General features: G+C 36.5%; 1 protein-coding gene and 1 long non-coding RNA gene across 5 annotated transcripts; one reads left to right on the forward strand and one right to left on the reverse strand.

Annotated features, from left to right (window-relative positions):
* Positions 1–554: 554 nt before the first annotated feature.
* On the forward strand, positions 555–12398 carry LOC104088666 (uncharacterized). Its single transcript, XR_684625.4, has 3 exons — positions 555–775; positions 11599–11865; positions 11939–12398. It is a non-coding gene; the product is annotated as an uncharacterized lncRNA (long non-coding RNA).
* Positions 2188–11649, reverse strand: LOC104088665 (wall-associated receptor kinase 4). 4 transcript variants are annotated; one of them, XM_009593383.4, is made up of 4 exons: positions 11124–11649; positions 10511–10953; positions 4164–4295; positions 2188–3142 (listed from the first exon to the last, which is right to left on the reverse strand). In XM_009593383.4, the coding sequence occupies exons 1-2, from the start codon at positions 11647–11649 to the stop codon at positions 10679–10681; spliced, it is 801 nt and encodes a 266-aa protein (XP_009591678.1). In that variant the 3' UTR covers positions 2188–3142; positions 4164–4295; positions 10511–10678. The 4 variants fall into 4 exon arrangements, with proteins under 4 accessions (XP_009591678.1, XP_018623812.1, XP_009591677.1 ...); XM_018768296.3 differs by lacking the exon at positions 2188–3142 and adding an exon at positions 3580–3755; XM_009593382.4 differs by lacking the exon at positions 2188–3142 and adding an exon at positions 3580–3816.
* Positions 12399–19318: the final 6920 nt, after the last annotated feature.

Raw genomic sequence — 19318 nt, forward strand, 5'->3', positions numbered from 1 at the left:
TAAAAATGTACTAAAAGAGAATATTAAAATGGGGTTCAATCAAATGACATACATTCACGGAAAAAATTTATTAATATAAAAAAGAATACTAAAATATGGGGTGAAAATTCTCCTCTTAACCAACACTTAAAAAATTGAAGCACTACATTGTGGATGCTCTTGTATTATTGTATGATCCTCAATTTATAGAGGTCCACAAACTCCAAGAAAAGGATAAGAGATCTATAGTAAAATCAATTACTATATATTATCATTCTAAGGGTTCGTTTGGTACGAGGGATAATAGATAATTAATTTCGGGATTAAATTTGAGATGAGTTTATCCCATGTTTAGTTGGGATAAATTCGTGCTATAACTAATCCTGAGATTAGTTATTCCGGGATTGTAGTATTCTTTTTAACCCTATGGGAATGTGGAATAACAATTCCGAAATAATCTAGGATAATTAATGAATCAAAATAATTAATCCTGAAATAACTTATTTCCCAACCAAACGAGCCCTAACAATAAAATCAAAATATGGTAGAATAAACAAATCACTCCGACCAAAGCTCGCTACATAAATTTACGAAAAACAGTTAATGAATATTCATTATTGAGTTTCACAAGGAATTAGGAGTTAACCGCTATTTGAATTTTTGGCGGGATAACCACAGAATTTTGGCAATAGCTAGTTTGAATGGTTGGATTTTCAGTCCAGAAGTAGGAGCACAATTTTCACGGGAGCCTGTAACTTTCTTCTCCTTCCTTTGATTTTAATTCTCCAAATTCCAGGTATGAAATTTCTTCACACGTCTCTGTAATTTCATCCCAACATTCACTTTTTTGATAGTCTTCCTGAGTTTAAAATTGAATATTCTTCGTGGCTTGAAGTCTCAAATTGTGATTTTTATATTGGTTATTTCTGAATCTTTGTTTTGGGGGGTGATTTCATTGCCACTTGCTGACGAGAAAGCCCAATTGGTTTGGGGTGGGGAGAGGGGGAGGGGAGGGGGATCCAGCTCCCTAAGGTTGTCCGACAAATCAGGAAAAATGGTTGCCCATAAGATGTTTGCTTAAGTGCCTGAATGAATTATTTAGTTCTGTGAAGTATTTTTCATCTGTCATATTGATTCAAGATGGTTAAGTAAGCTCACTTTGACTACAGGATTGCACTTTCTTTGGACCGTATTTGAGTTGTTCATTGTCCAATTGAGAATATCTATCCTTCAGCTGTTACAGGTTAACTGAAACTTCGAATATACACTGCCATTGTCTGAAATCTGAAATGGAACCTTGTTCTACGGCTAAACCTCAACATGATCTCCATGCAGAACATAAACATAATAAATTCATAATCACTTAACACTATAATATATGTTTAAGAGTTGGGGTAGTACAGATATATAATAGTTCGCTGACTTCATAACAATTTGTAATGAATCAGAAATCAATTACACGTCAGTCTCAAAGTAGTTGAGGTCGGATACATGAACTATCTGTATCCTTTCGCGTACAATTTATTATCTCTTAAGGTAAGCTGAATTGACACTGGTTATACTCTACATATAGGCAGAGTTAAAAGGGCAGAAGATAATAAACCAAAAAACCATATTAACAAATTATGTGGGACATTATATACTAGCTAGTCTTAAACTTCCACACCCTTAGCGTTCAAGCGGTGGAAAAACACCTACATAAGCTTCTACTTCTGAAACCCCACATGTAGTCAAAATCCTAATTCTTCTTGTCGTCCGTTGACAAGTTAGTTTCTAGAATCCTTCACCTACATATTAGTATGGAGCTTCCTCAGTATTATCATCTAATAATCATTTCATAAAACGATTACACGTGTTAATACATACATAAATGTACTAACATGACAAATATATTCCTAATTAGCTGATATCACCTATATAAATCTTTTTCTTCCATTGTGCCCTATCTTTAGTTTGCATGGATTCCAAGAAATTGTAGGTATTTCCAAACCATTTTCTTCTATGCGATTTTAGGTCTACCTCATCCCCCTTCGTCCCCCTTTTAGCACCATCACTCACCATGCTTTTGTACCTATGTACCGGAGCATCTGGAGGTCGACACAGGCAAACCATTTCAAGCAACCTTCTTTCGTTTCTATTAAAGTAGCTAGGTGCCAAAAATATAATAAATGATAATAAAAGAAAATCATAACAATTATCTTCATCGTATTACAACAAGTCAACAACTTAATATTATGGCAAGTCATTGCTAAATATTCATTTAATTATGTCTCAATGCAATTACTTCAATATTACATGAAATAAAACTTGTAGTTATAGAAATTACAAACTTTCGTTTCAAAAATAATTCGGTTAATCATGAGACACTGAGTTTATGAATATCTTCTTCTGTACAATCAGATTTACAACTATATGAACTTCCACTTCTTGGAGAAAAGTTATCTTGAAAACACTCATCATGAGGTATATCTTGCCCCCTTTTTCTTAGTTGATCAAGCTCAGCTGCCACCTCCTTCATGCATGGCCTTCTCCGTGCATTAAAATTTAAGCATCTCTTGGCAAGCTTAGCCACAGCAAGAATCACTTTTTGATCCTCAAGGTCTTTTATAATTTCAGTGTCTAAAATCTCAAAAATGAGATTTTGTTTCAATAATAATGTAAAGCGTTTGACCAAACCTGGTTCTTCTATTATGTATGAAGAGACAACTCTTTGGCTTGTCAGAAGCTCTGCAAGAACTACACCAAATGCATAGACATCACACTTGTCATTAAGTTGACCAGATCGAAAATATTGTGGATCCATGTAACCAAATGTACCCCCTACTAGTGTTGTTAAATGAGTCTTGTCAACGGACAATAATCTTGAAAGTCCAAATTCAGAAACCACTGCTCTAAAAGTATCGTCTAATAATATGTTGCTTGATTTGATATCTCTGTGAAGAATGGGAGTAGAAGCACATGAGTGCATGTAAGAAAGGGCCCCTGCTACTTCTGCAGCAATTCGCAAGCGATGGTCCCACGATAGTATTATTGTTGATGATTTTGAGACAGTAGGATCAGAATTGTGACTAAGGTTTCCATGAATATGGGATGACAAGGTTCCATTAGAGATGTATTCATAAACTAATAACGGAACTTCAATTTCTAAACAACAACCAAGTACCTGTCAGAAATAGTAAATTTAAATATTACTCTCTCCTTTTTTATTTATGTGGCGTATCTTTTTGGGACGCATTTTAATAACAAAAGAAAGACTTTTGGAATCTACTGTCTTAAACATGCCATGAGATTTATGTGGTTCTAAAGGCATGCTATTAGGAGTCGTTTGGTACAACAACAAACAAAAATATCCCGGGATAATCCCAGGATTATAATCCCATGACTAATTTATACCATATGGGAGGTGGGATAAAATAATCCTAAGTTTGATGGGATAAGGTGGGATAAGATGTGGGATTAAATTTATACCGTGTTTGGTTGGAGGTATAAATTTATCAGAACCTCCAACCAAACACGGTATAAATTTAATCCCACATCTTATCCCACCTTATCCCTTGTACCAAACGACCCCTTAAGGTAAAATGAGAAACTTTAACTTAGATTTTCAAATAAAGAAAGATGTCATTCCTTTTTAAACAAACTAATAAGGAAATAGTGCCACATAAAATGGAACAGAGAAAGTGTGATTAAATGCTGGGTTCATTTGTCTTTTGAGTTATCCACCGTTCCTCTTGAAAAACTTTTGTTTAGCTTTCTCTTCTTCCCTCTTTTGAAGCCTTTTGCGTAGCCAAAGACAAACTGCTATCAAGATTACAAAAGTAACTGCTGCTACAACACCTGCTTGTGAGAAAACCAATTTCATACAAAAGAAACATAAATCCATTTCTAGAACACCCTGAACTGGTGCTCCTCCTATTTTCCATAATTTTCCTTTTCCAGGCCCTTTGTAATTTTAAAACTTAGATTAAGATAACTGAGCTTCTAATATTCTTAAAGAGCAGTTAGCTAGGATAAATGTTAGTATAAAGTTCTTAGTCAGGTCATAACATGAAAAGGATAATGAATCTATTTGACAGTTCAAGGAGTGATATGTCTCAAACAAAAAGTTGCGGAAAGCATAATTTACTTAACAAAAAGAAAAATGAGAACAAAAATATAGGACAAAGAAGAGAGTTATATAATACCTAAGGAGAGTTGTATAGTCAGCATATGTTTCACATCATTTGGCTCACAAAGGAAACTGCCAGGAGTATTTATGCAACGAGCATCATTGGGACATGAATGCTTCCCTTTTTGACTTGCACACTCGTTGATGTCTGTGGAAATTAACATCAAATCAAATAAAGGTAAGAAAGAGATACAACACAATGAATGGCTCAAAGTTCTTTGATCTTGTTATCAACAAGCTTGATCAACGGTCTAATATTATGCTTGTGTTTACACAAGGGGATTAGGGAAGGGGAAGGAGGTAAGACGATAGTGGGAATTGAACCCTCAGCTATTATATGATAAATTCTCACTGGTACCACTGGACTACAAGGCATGGTAGTAGTTTTATGTTTCTTTCAATTAACAACAACAATAACAACAAACCCAGTAGTTTCCCACAAGTGGGTTCTGGGGAGGGTAAGATGTAAGCAATCTTACCCCTACCCCTGGAAGGGCAGAGAGGCTGTTTCCGATACGGGTGGGCATAAAATCCGAAAAATCGAATTCCGAAATAATTTGGTATTTCGGTTTCGGTTTTTTCGATAATCGGTACAGAAATTGCGGTAGTTCTATACGGTATACGGTATTGAGTTTTTGATATTTCGGTATTTCGGTATACCGAAATACCGAAATATTTTAGTCCAAGCCTAACTTTTTTTTTATTTTCCAGCCCAATAAGCCTAAGCCCACACCCAGACTTACGGGCAGTATCCGCTCTTAAGTTTTACCCCCTTTCCCTTTCTATTTTCTAACCTAGATTTCTCTCAAGTTTTGGACCATCTCTATCCGAGGCAAGCCGTGTTCCCTAGTTAGACCATCTCTATCTGAGGATTCTTTGGCATTACTATTTTCCTAGGAAGAGTGGCTTTTGTTCTTTGTTTCTCTAAGGTGCAACGTCTTCTTTATCACATTTTCGTGACTGATTTGCCCAGTCTTGCTTGGTGTAAGACTAGTCCTACCGTTAAGTTGAGATGCTTTTCTTGGGGAGTTGTTACTGGATGCAGTGTTGTGAAGAGCGTGAAGCGAGGAAAAGAAACAACCCCCATTTCGCTTAAAGCGAGAAGCGAAGCACTCGCTTTTTTGAAGTGAAGCGGAATTTTAAAAAAAATTTAAAATAAATACTGCATAGACAACACATGTAATTGTAAGCAAATGTTCAATACTTCAATTAAAAAACTAAAGAGTAACATCAATTAAAGCACAAAATGAGCATCCTATTCTTCTACAAGATTGTCAAATTCTTGTATTCCACTATCATTATTATATTGCTAGTCATCTTCTTCAACTTCTTCTTCTTCATCAACTAGGGACAAAGTAGCTGCCTCTTTTCCCTTCCTTTGTGAACTTGAAGTTGAGGTACTCCCCTTCAAACCATAAATCCTCTCCCCAATTCCACGCGCCTCCGCAACATCACCCCAAGTGAAATCAGAAGTATCCTCAAATACTTCTTAATCTGCATGATCTTCCAGGACTCCAGTTAGCCATTCATTAGTATCATCGATGTTGTCCAAACTAATTGGATCAATTACATTGCGAGCGTTGTAACGACGCCTCAATGTTCTATTGTACTTAATGAAGACTAGATCATTGAGACGCTTCAAGGTTAGTTTGTTCCTCTTTTTGGTATGAATCTGCAAATAATAAGTAATTAGTAAGATTAGGACAATTGAGATATAATTTAATTATTTCAATATACTAAATCTTTCTTCTTAGTTCTTACATGTTCAAACACGCTCCAATTCCTTTCACACCCGGATGAGCTACATGTAGACTTAGAACGTTGATGGCAAACTTTTGTAAATCTGGAGTGGAATGGCCATATTGCTTCCACTATTCAACTATAGAAGTAGAACAAATTTTCAAAACATAATATTGATAAAGAAATAACTTATTAACTATAAAGCAACATATAAACACTCGCTTACCTGGTGACTTCATCTTTCTTTGTCTAATCGCCATGTTTTTTCCAAAAAGTTGCTCAGCATTACTATAATTACTAAATTTCTCTTTTATTTTATCTTGCACGGATAAATCAGGTATCAACTTCTCAATACATTCAATGTATCCATTCCACAAAGGTTCATCTCCTAGAATCCTCTCTTCATTGTCATAAAACAGTTCCGGGTTCAAAACATGTCCAGTTGCATGCAAAGGGCGATGAAGCTGACCATCCCACCTTTTATCTATGATCTCAAAGACTCTTTTGTATTTTCTGTGATCACTAAAAGAGGCTTGAATAGCTTCCTTTGCCCTATCCATTGCTTCGTACAGGTAGCCCATTGGTGGCCTTTGCTCCCCATCCACCAAAACGAAGCACTTTAACTAAAGGACCACCAATCTTCAATGCATGAACCACATTGTTCCAGAATGAAGGAGAAAGTATAATATCTGTAGATTCTCTCCCTCGAGCTTCTCTTCCATAGGCACTGTTAGTGTACTTATCTGAAACAAACAATTTCTTCAAATTGTTTATTTGCCCATACATCCTATGCAAAGTCAAGAAAGCGGTAGCAAATCTTGTCTTTGCAGGTTTCACCAAGCTTCTTTGTTTAGTGAATCTCTTCATCATATTCAATAATAAAGGCCTTTGAACAATTTAGGAATGCACTCTAATTGCTTGATTAAAGACTGAACTGAAGGGTCTTTCCTTGAAAATGTCATCGAAGATCAAATTAATGCAATGTGCTACACACGGAGTCCAATAAATATGCGGGTACCCAACAGACATCAAATCACCAGCTTTAACATTTTCACTGGCGTTGTCCGTGACAACTTGAACAACATTTTCTGCTCCAATAGAGTCTATTGTACTCTTGAACAAGGAGTACATTTTGGTTGAATCAGTCGAAGAGTCGCTTGCATCAACGGACTCAAAAAACAGGCTTCCCTTAGGAGAATTCACCAATATATTGATGATCATTTCTCCATTTCTTGCTGTCCACTTATCCATCATAATGGAACAACCAAACTTGTTCCATTCTACTTTGTGCTCCTCCACGATTTTGTTCACCTCTTCCACCTCTTTGTTTAGATATGGACCTCTAACTTCATGATAAGTTGGAGGCTTCATTCCTGGACCATATTGGCCTACGGCCTCAATAAAAGCAGAAAAAGTGTCAGTATAATTAACACAATTAAAAGGAAGACCTGCATCATACATCTACCGCGCAAACATTGTAACTGCACGATCCCTCAAAATCGCTTTGGCATCAATTTGAGGATTACCACTTTTTCCTCCCTTATCTTTGGATTTTTGTGAGAAGTAACAATCCATAGGACCTTTGGTCTTGCCAGTAGATCCACAACTAGAAGATATTGTTTGCATCCTTCCTTGCTTTTGTGATTTTGATGGAAGCGAGGAAGCATCGAAACCTTCTTCTATGTCATCATCGTCATCATCAAGATTATACAGTTCTTGTTCATGAATCATTTGAGTCTTTAACTCTTTTTTTTTTTTGAAGGAATGCTTTCAATTCTTCTTTCACATGCGACGGAACTTTAGGACAAGATGCGACATTTGGATCACCACCGATTAGATGCGTTTTTTGACGATAGATTCCCCCATTTGAAATCTTATCACAAAAAAGACATCTAATTGCCATCTTGTTGGTCTCGCTAACTCTTGCAGAGTAAGCCCAAGCCGAGTCTTTCCTATCTTCTTTTGGCGCCATTAAAAGAACAACTACATAACACATAAGAAATGCAATAAGAACTAAGAATAAAGAATATAAAAATTAGAGGAATTCTCTGTTAAAAACTGGAAAAATTGGGCAGTAATTTTCTGGAAAAAATTCGCCAGCATTTCGCCGCTTTTTGGACGTTTAGAAAGAAAGAGAAGAAAAAGAAGAATGAAAAGCAGAAGCTCAGAACATACCTGTTGAAGTCTTGAACTTGAAGTTGAAGAAGAAGAACAACAACCCTAGTTGATACTTTGAGATTGTTTCAGAAATCAGAAGTAGATGAAGAAGAAGAAGTCGCTGCTGTTGGAAGTTGAAGAACCCTAGTCGCTGCTGTTGAAGAAGTCCAGGCCAGTGTTTAATCCAAAAAACTCGTTTTTAATAGGGTTGGGTATTTTAAAACAGAGAAGCGGGCGCTTCTTCGCTTTCCCCCGCTTCTTGCTTTTTACAGAGAAGCGGTCGCTTTTACTGACCTGAGTCGCTTCACCTTGCTGAAGCGCTGCCCTTCACGCTTCGCCTCGCTTCTCGCTTAAAGCGAGGAAGCGGGCGCTTTTTTAAACATTGACTGGATATTGTGCTTGATACCTTCTTCACCGAAAATTTTGGAGACAATAAAACAGTTGAGGTAACAACACTCTTTTTCTTGCTTAGCTCGGAGGATCCACCATCTTTCTCCATTTTACAGCAGTGGTTTTGTCCACTGCTTAGATCTATTCAATAGAGACTCTTGAAGTTTTCCTCTTACTCTATTTCGTTAGTTGACTGATTTTTGCCGATGCTTGTTACATCATAGATGGCAGATGCTTGGAATGTTGGTTTTGCACTTTTGCTGTTACTCTATTTCTTCCAAATATCATATCAAACATAAATTCTAGTATTGTCTAGCAGGCAACAGCTAGCTTAGCACATCGTGTCCAAATGTCCAGTCCACTGTCCACTCTATCTACATCATCTATTCCGTTAATATGTTAAATCGAAACCGTACCGAACCAAAGTAAGAAATACCGAACCGTACCGAACTACTTTGGTACGGTATTTGGTATACACGATTGATAAACCAAATACCGAAATACTGAATCGAAGTTTTTAAATACCGAACCAAAAACCGAATGTCCACCCCTAGTTTCTGATAGACCCTCGGCTAGAGAACGACTTAAAAAGAAAAGGTAATTGCAACAAGTAGGAATAACAACAAGATGAAATAAGATTGAATCCAAGAATGCAGGCAAACTCTAGGTAGTAATAGCCGTCTATGGATAAAAGATATCATACTAACACTAATACTAACCAACTTAGTAAGACAAATAGAAACGCTCGACTACCTACGAACCTTCTACCCTAATCTTTGACCTCCACACCCTCCTGTTTAGGGCCATGTCCTCAGTCAGCTCCAGTTGCGCCATGTCCCGCCTAATAATCCTCAAGACTTCTTAGGCCTACCTCTACCCCTCCTGCTACCCACCGAGGCTAACCGCTCGCACCTTCTCATTGGGGCTTCTATACTTCTCCTCTTAACATGCCCGAACCATCTCAACCTCGCCTCCCACATCTTATCCTCCACAGGGGCCACTTCCACCTTTTCCCGAATAACTTCATTTCTAATCTTATCCAACCAGGTATGCCCACACATCCACCTCAACATCCTCATCTCAGCTACTTTTAGCTTCTGGGTATGAGAGTTCTTGACCGGCCAACACTCTGCTTCAAACAACATAGTCGGTCTAACTACAACCTTATAGAACTTACCTTTAAGTCTGAGCGGCACATTCTTATCACACAAGACACCAGAAGTGAGCCTCCACTTCATCTATCTTGCTCCGATACGATGACATCTTCATCAATCTCCCCGTTACCTTGTATTATAGATACTTGAAACTACCTCTCTTGGGGATGACTTGCGTATCAAGCCTCACCTCCATATCCTCTTTACCCTTCCAATTAGTGAAAGAAAAAAGAGTTTAACTTCTGTACACTGACAGTATAGAACTTTTTACACTTTTAGGTCACCTAAAAGATAACTACAAGTAATTATCCATAAAGAGTGAGATTAGTTACCTCAAAAATAAGACATGTTACATGCTAAAATAAGCTAAAATACGCCAGTGGTGAAAACTATTCTGACATTGTAATTCCCTCTATATCATTTTATGTATCTCAGTTTGATTGACCAAGAAGTTTAAATGTATAAGGAATACTTTTGAATGTTGTTTTAAACAAAAGGTGTATATATCATGCCAAAAGTATCCCTTGAATCTTGTGGTTTTACACATTCTATTTCATTCCTATAAATGAGTGTTATTAAGGGTTATAAATATGAATACTGGAATTAAAAACTTTACTAAACATAGAAACCAGGATCTAGTTACTAAGCTACGAGTTTGTCTAAACCTGGTAGCTTTGGCTTAAAACCCGTATGTATGAAAAGCGCACTAAATGAATACAAATAATAAATCTCAGACCCATTAAACTAGATCACATGCTGTAGAATCTTAAATTCAAACCCATAAAGTTCATATCATGGATCTGTCTAAGATAGAAATGCGACGTTCTCTTTGAAATAGATTAAAAAGAAAGACACATAAATTAAAATGGAGGGGGTAATATATAAGTTAGATCCAGATAAAGTTGGATACGGGAATTAGTACCTTGGCATCCATTAGGGAGGTAAGGGTTGCCTTGATAACCAGGAGAGCAATTCCATCAATATCCCTCAGTAGGTCTAGTAGTGTCATCAACGCACCTACTGTTCTTTCCGCATGCATATTTTGGCGTTCTGGTGGCTTTGTTGCAACTAACACTGCCAATTACCCAGTTCACCGCCTGCCTTGCCTTCCTTTATAATAATCATCTTTTTTGCACTTACCAAGTAATTGAGAGAATTCAGATTCAGCAATGCCTTTTTCCACAACTAAGAAATAGGTGCAATTGCTAGATGTCCATGATGTTTTCTCCGTGTTCATTGTTTGTATGGAGGCAAAGAGAATTATTGGCATTCTTGAAAAAGCAGACTGACAACAACCGTTATTCCCAGTGCAATAAGTTGATGAAGCTGAAGATGAAGCATTATTGGAGTCATAGAGCAGTGAACCTATAACGTAAAAACACTTTTTGAACCGCTTTTGCTACCACCTTAGATAATTCCCTTATGTTAAGGGAATTCAACAATTTATAATATATATACCCAAAAAAGTATAATTTTACCCTACATACACAATATAATTTTCTGATGAAAGAAATTCATATAAACCGTTTACTTACCTTTAGCTCCACCACTGTCGCAGAAAGAAGCACATCCACTTACAATATTGTCTTGGCGTCTGCTAGTGTTGTCTAAATCTTTGATATAAGCATAAATATCACACCCAATGGCTACTAAATTATTCTTGATGGAAACACTGAAATACTCGTAGATGGATTTTCCCGTGCTGTATTCATCACCGTAAAGGTTCTTTCCAGATGATTTGTTGTAGGGGTAAGGACTGAAAGGAATAACAATCGTGATGGTGTCCATGGATATATGTTTCACAGATCTATCATTAAGACCACGACTAAAAGCAGTGTTGTTATTGCACCTCACTTCAAATGGCTCATCGAAGTAACACCCTTTTCCTATCCCAAATGGATAAGGAATGGTTAAGTTGCCACATCTTTCTGGGCAGCCAGGCTTTGATGAAGATAATATTGCTGATAGTGATCTTATTCTTATAGCTGAAACTTGTGTTGTTTCCTTAAGAAGCAGGCCAATAAGAAGAATAAAAAATGACCACATGGTGGTAATCTGCATCTTCGTATATGCTGATGCTACTGCACGCCTTCTCTGGTCGAATCTTATATTATAATGGCAAAAGTTCTGGAAACCCCAGTTCTCCACAAACGAAAAAGAAGAAAAAGACTTTACAAGTGGAACATATAAGAGAAAAAGGCAAAAATAACGCCTAAGGGTGTGGCGTTAATGAAGTTGGCGAGAACCATGAGCTCTCAAATTCAAATCCCAGCGGAGGTAAAAAACACTAGATGATTTCTTCCTATCTATGCAAGCCTTGGTGGGTAGAGTTACTTTGTACTTGTTGCAGGTATCCCATGAAATTAATCAGGTGCACGCAAGCTGGTCGGGACACTACGGCTATCAAAAGATAAGGCAAAAATAGTACACTATCTTTGGACTTAGACTCGAGATGATTCTGACTTTCACATGGAGCATTAACAAAGGGGTGCACTTTCAGTATGTGGATGCTCTCTCTTCTACTTTTCTTTCTTCTTTTCTTTTTTTTGTTTTGTTTTGTTTGGTTTGGTGTTATATATGGAATAGTTGTTTCTGTTGTTTGCAATCTCTAATAGAAAGTGAAACTCATGTCTGATATTTTATTTTTTTCATCCCATGTGGAAGAGGAGCACAACGGTAAAGTTGTCTCCATGTAACTTACAGGTCACGGGTTCGAGCCGTGAAAACAGTCAATAATGTTTGTATTAAGGTTGGTTGTCTACATCACACCCTAGGGGTGCGGCTCTGCGTGAATGCAGATACTTTTTGCACTAGGTTGCCCTTATCCCTTGTGGATGAAAAAATTAAGATCTTTGGATCAAACCTATCTTTTTATGGCTCACTTATGTTTTAAATATGTGTGTTCAATATGATTGTTTTACAAGAATAGAGATGGGCGGCCGTTTTGAAAAGAGAGAAGACCAGATGAGAAAAATTCATTTTTGCTGCAGAATTTTTGTGCGATCAGTTAACTTCAATTTGCGTTTTGATTCATCATTGTTGGATCGAGCTGACTTGTTACAGGGAGTTTCTAACATCCTATTCTTAGTTGAACAGTAGAGATCGTGTTGGATGGACTGTTACTGTAAATTTTGAGTCAAAATGAACAGTAAGCTAGTTTTCTGGGATAATCGTTCTTATTCTTCACTTGTTTTGTTATAGCTATTGTTACTATTGTTTTTCCATGTATAGTGAGAAGCAACAACAACAACCCAGTATAATCTCACTAGTGGGGTCTGGGGAGGGTAAGTGGGGTCTGGGGAGGGTAGTGTGTACGCAGACCTTACCCCTACCCTGGGGTAGAGAGGCTGTTTCCAATAGACCCTCGGCTACTTCCCTCCAAGAACTCCCCACCTTGTTCTTGGGTAACGCGAACTCACAACCTCTTGATTGGAATTGAAGGGTGCTTACCACTAAAGCAACCCACTCTTGTGAACTTATATTATTTTTCCCAAGCCTAACATTTTTTATTCGGGTTTGAGGGTTTTTTGTTTTTGGGTTGGTTCTTTTAATCACACAATGCCAGTTGTCATGTCCGTTAAAACATGAGTAAATATAAAACTTTGCTGGACGACAGGGGCATATATGAAAGAAAAGTATAAACAGAGATATGAGATAAACAAAAATAGAGAAGTATATTCCTTTTCTACTCATATATTCTACTTTTCCACTTCACCACAAGAAAAATGATTAGTAGCAACTGAAAAACTAGTCCCTAAAAGTGTGATTCATGGTCCATAAAAGTCAATAGCGACCAAAAAACTTAGTCGATACACACGTTATAGGCTCTGCCACTAAAAGCCAATAACAATGAGGTTCAAATAACAGGTCCTTAAGGGATCATAGTGACTAGAATTATTATAATCCACAAGTGTAAATTTAGGGATCATATTTTTCTCTTTAAATAGTGTTTGGGGTCACTATTTTTGGTGTCTGCAGATTTTTAAGAACACGTTTTTTTAATCCTAAAAAGTCTTTAAGGACAAAAACTAAGGTGGGGTTAAGCATCTGTAAGGGCATGAGCATGACTGATCCCTAAGAGGTCGTTTGGTTGGGGATTGTTATAATATCCTTCCATAGGGATAAAAATAATACTACAGTCCCGGGATAACTAATCTCAAAATTAGTTATACTGTGATTTTATTCCAATCATACGTGGAATAAACGCATTTCAAATTTATTATCGGGACTAATTATCCCTTATCCCTTATCGCTCATACCAAACGAGCCATAAATGTCTATGTTAACGTATAAGAAAATTGCTTTCTAGCATCCCACATTTAGTAATGAATTAATATTCCTTGTCCCTACCATGTAAGGGCATGAACATGATTGTCACCTTGTAGATATCTTATGGTATTAGTGAACAAACTGGCCCAAATATTATAATTCTAAACAAATAAATAAATAAATAAATACAATTAAATGTTTTAAAGGTTAACAAATTAAGATACTATAAAATTATTTGTCAAATGTTTTTTCGTGCCATAGTGCTTTTCTTCTCTTTAAATTGTGGATCTCTCCGAGTTATTTTCATCTGTCCGTTTTACTTGTCATGTTTGACTTTTGCACACTCCTTATAAAAAACGTTGAAAACTCCTTATTTATTCTTTGATCTTATTATAAAATAAAGACTGTAAAGTAAAGACAAGTATAGAGAGAAACTGATATATTATTCAAACTTCAAACTTCTGTACATAATGAACTGAATTCTCCTCTATTTATAGAAGAAAGGAAGTTGCTGTGTAAGCTGCTACTGCAAGCTGCTGTGTAAACTGCTACTGCAAGATGCTGTGTAAGCTGCTTCTGCAAGCTGCTGCTCTAAACTGTTGTGCCAGATATAGATAATCTTCTATTATGGGTAATATTTATCTATAACAGAGTACCGAAAGGATAAGCTTCTTCAAGAGGCTTATTTCCAATAGAGTACTAAATAGATAAATGTATTTATGGCGGAGTCTCATATGGATAAACTTCTCCAGGAAACTTATTTACAACGAAGTACTAAATGAACATCCATATTATAATATATTCATAACACTCCCCATTGGATGTTCATTAAAAGATAATGTGCCTCGTTAAAACCTTACTAGGAAAAACCCCGTGGGAAAAAATTCTAGTGAAGAAAAAAGAGTACACATATTTAGTAATGCGCATTGCTAACTGCCTCATTAAAAACCTTATAAGGAAAACCCTGTGGGAAAAAAAAACTTAATAAGGAAAAAAGAGTACATCGCGTATTTTACTCCCCCTGATGAAAACCTTGTTTCAAATATTTAAGTCTCCGCATTCCAATCTTGTATACCATCTTCTCAATAGTTGAAGTTGGTAAAGATTTGGTGAATAAATCTGCCGGATTGTCACTTGAACAGATTTGTTGCACATCAATGTCACCATTTTTCTAAAGATCGTGTGTGTAGAATAATTTTGGTGAAATGTGCTTCGTTCTATCTCCTTTTATAAATCCTCCCTTCAATTGGGCTATGCATGCAGCATTGTCTTCGTATAAAATTGTGGGTCTTTTCTCACATTTTTCTCGAATAAAATAAATTATTGATCTCAACCATACGCATTCCCTACTTGCTTCATGAATGGCTATTATTTCAGCATGATTTGAAGAAGTAGCAACAATAGATTATTTTGTGGAGCGCCATGATATGATAGTACCTCCACATATAAACACGTACCCGGTCTGAGATCTAGCTTTATGGGGATCAGATAAATAACCTGCATCTGCATAACCAACAAGATCTGCACTATCTTTGTTAGCATAAAACAAACTTATATCAAGAGTTCCCTTTAAATATCGCAATATATGCTTAATCCCGTTACAATGTCTCCGTGTAGGAGAAGAGCTATATCTTGCTAGTAAATTAACAGAAAATGCTATGTCAGGCCTTATAGCATTAGCAAGATACATAAGTGCACCAATTGCACTGAGATGGTGTGTTTCAGGACCCCGGAGTTCCTCATCCTCTTCTGGAGGTCGGAACGGGTCCTTATTCACTTCAAGTGATCGAACAACCATTGGTGTACTCAATGGGTGCGCTTTGTCCATGTAAAAGCGTTTTAAGACCCTTTCTGTATAGGCAGATTGATGCATAAAGATCCCATTTGCTAAATATTCAATTTGCAGTCCAAGACAAAGTTTTGTCTTTCCAAGATCTTTCATCTCAAATTCTTTCTTAAGATATTCAATTGCCTTTTGGAGCTCTTCTGGAGTTCCAACAAGATTTATGTCATCAACATAAACAGCAAGTATAACAAATTCTAATGCCATTTTCTTTATAAAAATATATGGACAAATAACATCATTTATGTAACCCTCTTTCAACAAATATTCACTGAGGCGATTATACCACATGCGCCCAGATTGTTTTAAACCGTACAAAGATCTTTGTAATCTGATTGAGTACATTTTCCGAGATTTTGAATATGCTTCAGGCATTTTAAATCCTTCAGGGATTTTCATGTAAATCTCATTATCAAGTGACCCGTACAGATAAGCTGTAACCACATCCATCATATGTATTTCAAGCCTTTCACGTAAGGCTAAACTGATGAGATATCGAAATGTTATGGCATCCATAACGGGTGAATATGTTTCTTCATAATCGACTCCAGGTCGTTGTGAGAATCCTTGTGCGACAAGGCGAGCCTTGTATCTTTCAACTTCATTTTGCTCATTCTTTTTTCGCACAAAAACCTATTTATGACCAACTGATTTTATACCAGCAGGTGTTTGGACTACTGGTCTAAAGACTTCTCTTTTAGCAAGTGCGTTCAATTCTGATTGAATTGCCCCTTACCATTTTGGCCAATCAGATCTTTGTTGACATTCTTCGACAGATCGGGGTTCAAAATTCTCACTATCTTGCATAATGTTAAGTGCAATATTATATGCAAAAATATTATCCACCACTATTTCAGATCGATTTAAATTAATCCCATCACCAGTAGAACTTATTAAAAGTTCTTCGCTCACTTGAGTCTCGGGTTTATTGATTTCTTCAGGAATCTCATAACTAATCAGATCTTGGGTCTCTTCAGGAGATCCCTTCATAATATCATTTTGATCATTTTTTGATTTTCTTTTTCTAGGATTTCGATCCTTAGAACCCATAGGCCTACCACGCTTCAGGCATGCTTTAGGTTCACTAGCTCTCATGCTAATAGATGGTCCTGCTGGGACATCAATTCGGATAGGCACATTCTCTGCAGGGATATGTGACTTAGTTATCATTTTCAAATCAGTAAATGCGTCTAGCATTTGATTTGCTATATTCTGTAAATGGATGATCTTCTGGACCTCCTGATTACATATAGGGGTACGTGGATCAAAGTGAGATAATGATGAAACTTTCCACATAATTTCTCTTTTGATTTCCTTTTTCTCTCTCCCTAATTGTGGAAAATTTATTTCATCAAATCGACAATCTGCAAATCGAGCAGTAAATAAATCTTCCGTCAATGGTTCAAGATAGCGAATAATAGAGGGTGATTCAAACCCAATATATATTCCTAACCTTCTTTGGGGGCCCATCTTACTGCGTTGTGGTGGTGCTACTGGCACATATACAGCACATCCAAAAATTCGTAGATGGGCAATATTTGGTTCATGACCAAAAACTAATTGTGACAGAGAATATTTATTATAATGTGTTAGTCTGAGACGGATAAGTGATGCTGCGTGCAAGATAGCATGGCCCCAAATAGTAGTGGGCAATTTTGTTTTCATAAGTAGTGGTCTTGCTATCAATTGCAGTCGTTTAATAAATGACTCTGCAAGGCCATTTTGAGTATGAACATAAGCTACCGGATGTTCAACTTTTATCCCAACTGATAGACAGTAATCATCAAAAGCTTGAGATGAGAATTCACCAGCATTATCAAGACGAATAGCCTTTATAGGATAATCTGGGAATTGTGCCCTTAATCGAATTATTTGGGCTAATAACTTTGCAAACGCCAGGTTGCGAGATGATAATAGGCACACATGAGACCATCTTGAAGATGCATCTATCAGGACCATAAAATATCTAAACAACCCACTTGGTGGGTGAATAGGTCCACATATATCCCCATGTATACGTTCTAAGAAGGTAGGGGACTCAATACCAACCTTCATTGGTGATGGTCTAGTGATCATTTTGCCTTGATAACAAGCATCACAAGAAAATTCATTATTTGTAAGAATCTTCAGGTTCTTTAATGGATGCCCACTCGAATTTTCAGTAATTCGTCTCATCATTATTGATCCAGGATGGCCCAACGGCCATGCCAAAGCACAAAAGTATTTGAATCAGTAAACTTATGGTTTACGATAGAGTATGCTTCAACTGTACTAATCTTTGAATAATATAAGCCAGAAGATAAAGTTGGTAACTTTTCTACAATGCATTTCTGGCCAGAAATATTCTTTGTAATACAAAGATATTCCACATTCATTTCATCTATTGTCTCAACATGATATCCATTTCGGCGGATATCTATAAAACTCAACAAGTTTCTTCGGGACTTGGAGGAGAATAATGCATTCTCTATAATAAGTTTTGTTCCTTAGACAGAAATACAATAGCTCTTCCGGAGCCTTCAATCAAACTTATATTACCAGAAATTGTAGAAACATTTGCTTTTTCCTTATGCAAATAAGAAAAGTATTTCTGATCTTTGAATATGGCATGGGTTGTTCCACTATCAACTACACAAATATCTTCATGATTGGTCTTTAATCCAAACATAATTTGAGGATTATCCATATTCTCTGATACTTTCAAAGTAGTTTCTCGAGATGGCAGAGTCTCGTGCTGATAACGTGTTATAAAATAAAGACTGTAAAGTAAAGACAAGTATAGAGAGAAACTGATATATTATTCAAACTTCAAACTTCTGTACATAATGAACTGAATTCTCCTCTATTTATAGAAGAAAGGAAGCTGCTGTGTAAGCTGCTTGTAAGCTGCTGTGTAAGCTGTTGCTCTAAACTGTTGTGCCAGATATAGATAATCTTCTATCATGGGTAATACTTATCCATAACGGAGTACCGAAAGGATAAGCTTCTTCAGGAGGCTTATTTCCAATAGAGTACTAAATAGATAAATGTATTTATGGCGGAGTCTCATATGGATAAACTTCTTTAGGAAGCTTATTTACAACAGAGTACTAAATGAACATCCATAATATAATATATTCATAACAGATCTCAATTTATTACTACTATTTTTGCTTTCACTATATTTATCTCTCTCCACTTTTATCCGAGTAAGTTAAAGGTGAACAAAAAAATTAATTCTTTTTTAATTTACGAAAATAACAAATATCTTGGACCAATTATTTTTAATAACTATGACCATAAAGAAAGGTCGGAGCGAGTAATTTGTTGTTAATATATAGTGGAGGTCTTGCGCACAAGTATGCTTTCTGTTTTAGATGGCACCATTTTTAGAAGTGTGTATTTCAACCAGCTATGCAGAGTTGTTTATACTTTATATATTGTACCAAAGTGCACTACCACCAATACATTTGGCAATAGTGTGCTTTTCAATAATTTTACCGTTAATAAATCCAGCTCAATGCATAAAGTATTTCGTATTCACACAGGTCTTGGAAAAGAGTCGTACCCTAAGGGTGTGATGTATACAGTCTACCCTAATGCAAGTGTTAGTGGCTGCTTCCACTGCTCGAACCGCTG

The sequence above is a fragment of the Nicotiana tomentosiformis genome, chromosome 11, assembly GCF_000390325.3.
Source record: "Nicotiana tomentosiformis chromosome 11, ASM39032v3, whole genome shotgun sequence".
Classification (NCBI taxonomy): domain Eukaryota; kingdom Viridiplantae; phylum Streptophyta; class Magnoliopsida; order Solanales; family Solanaceae; genus Nicotiana; species Nicotiana tomentosiformis.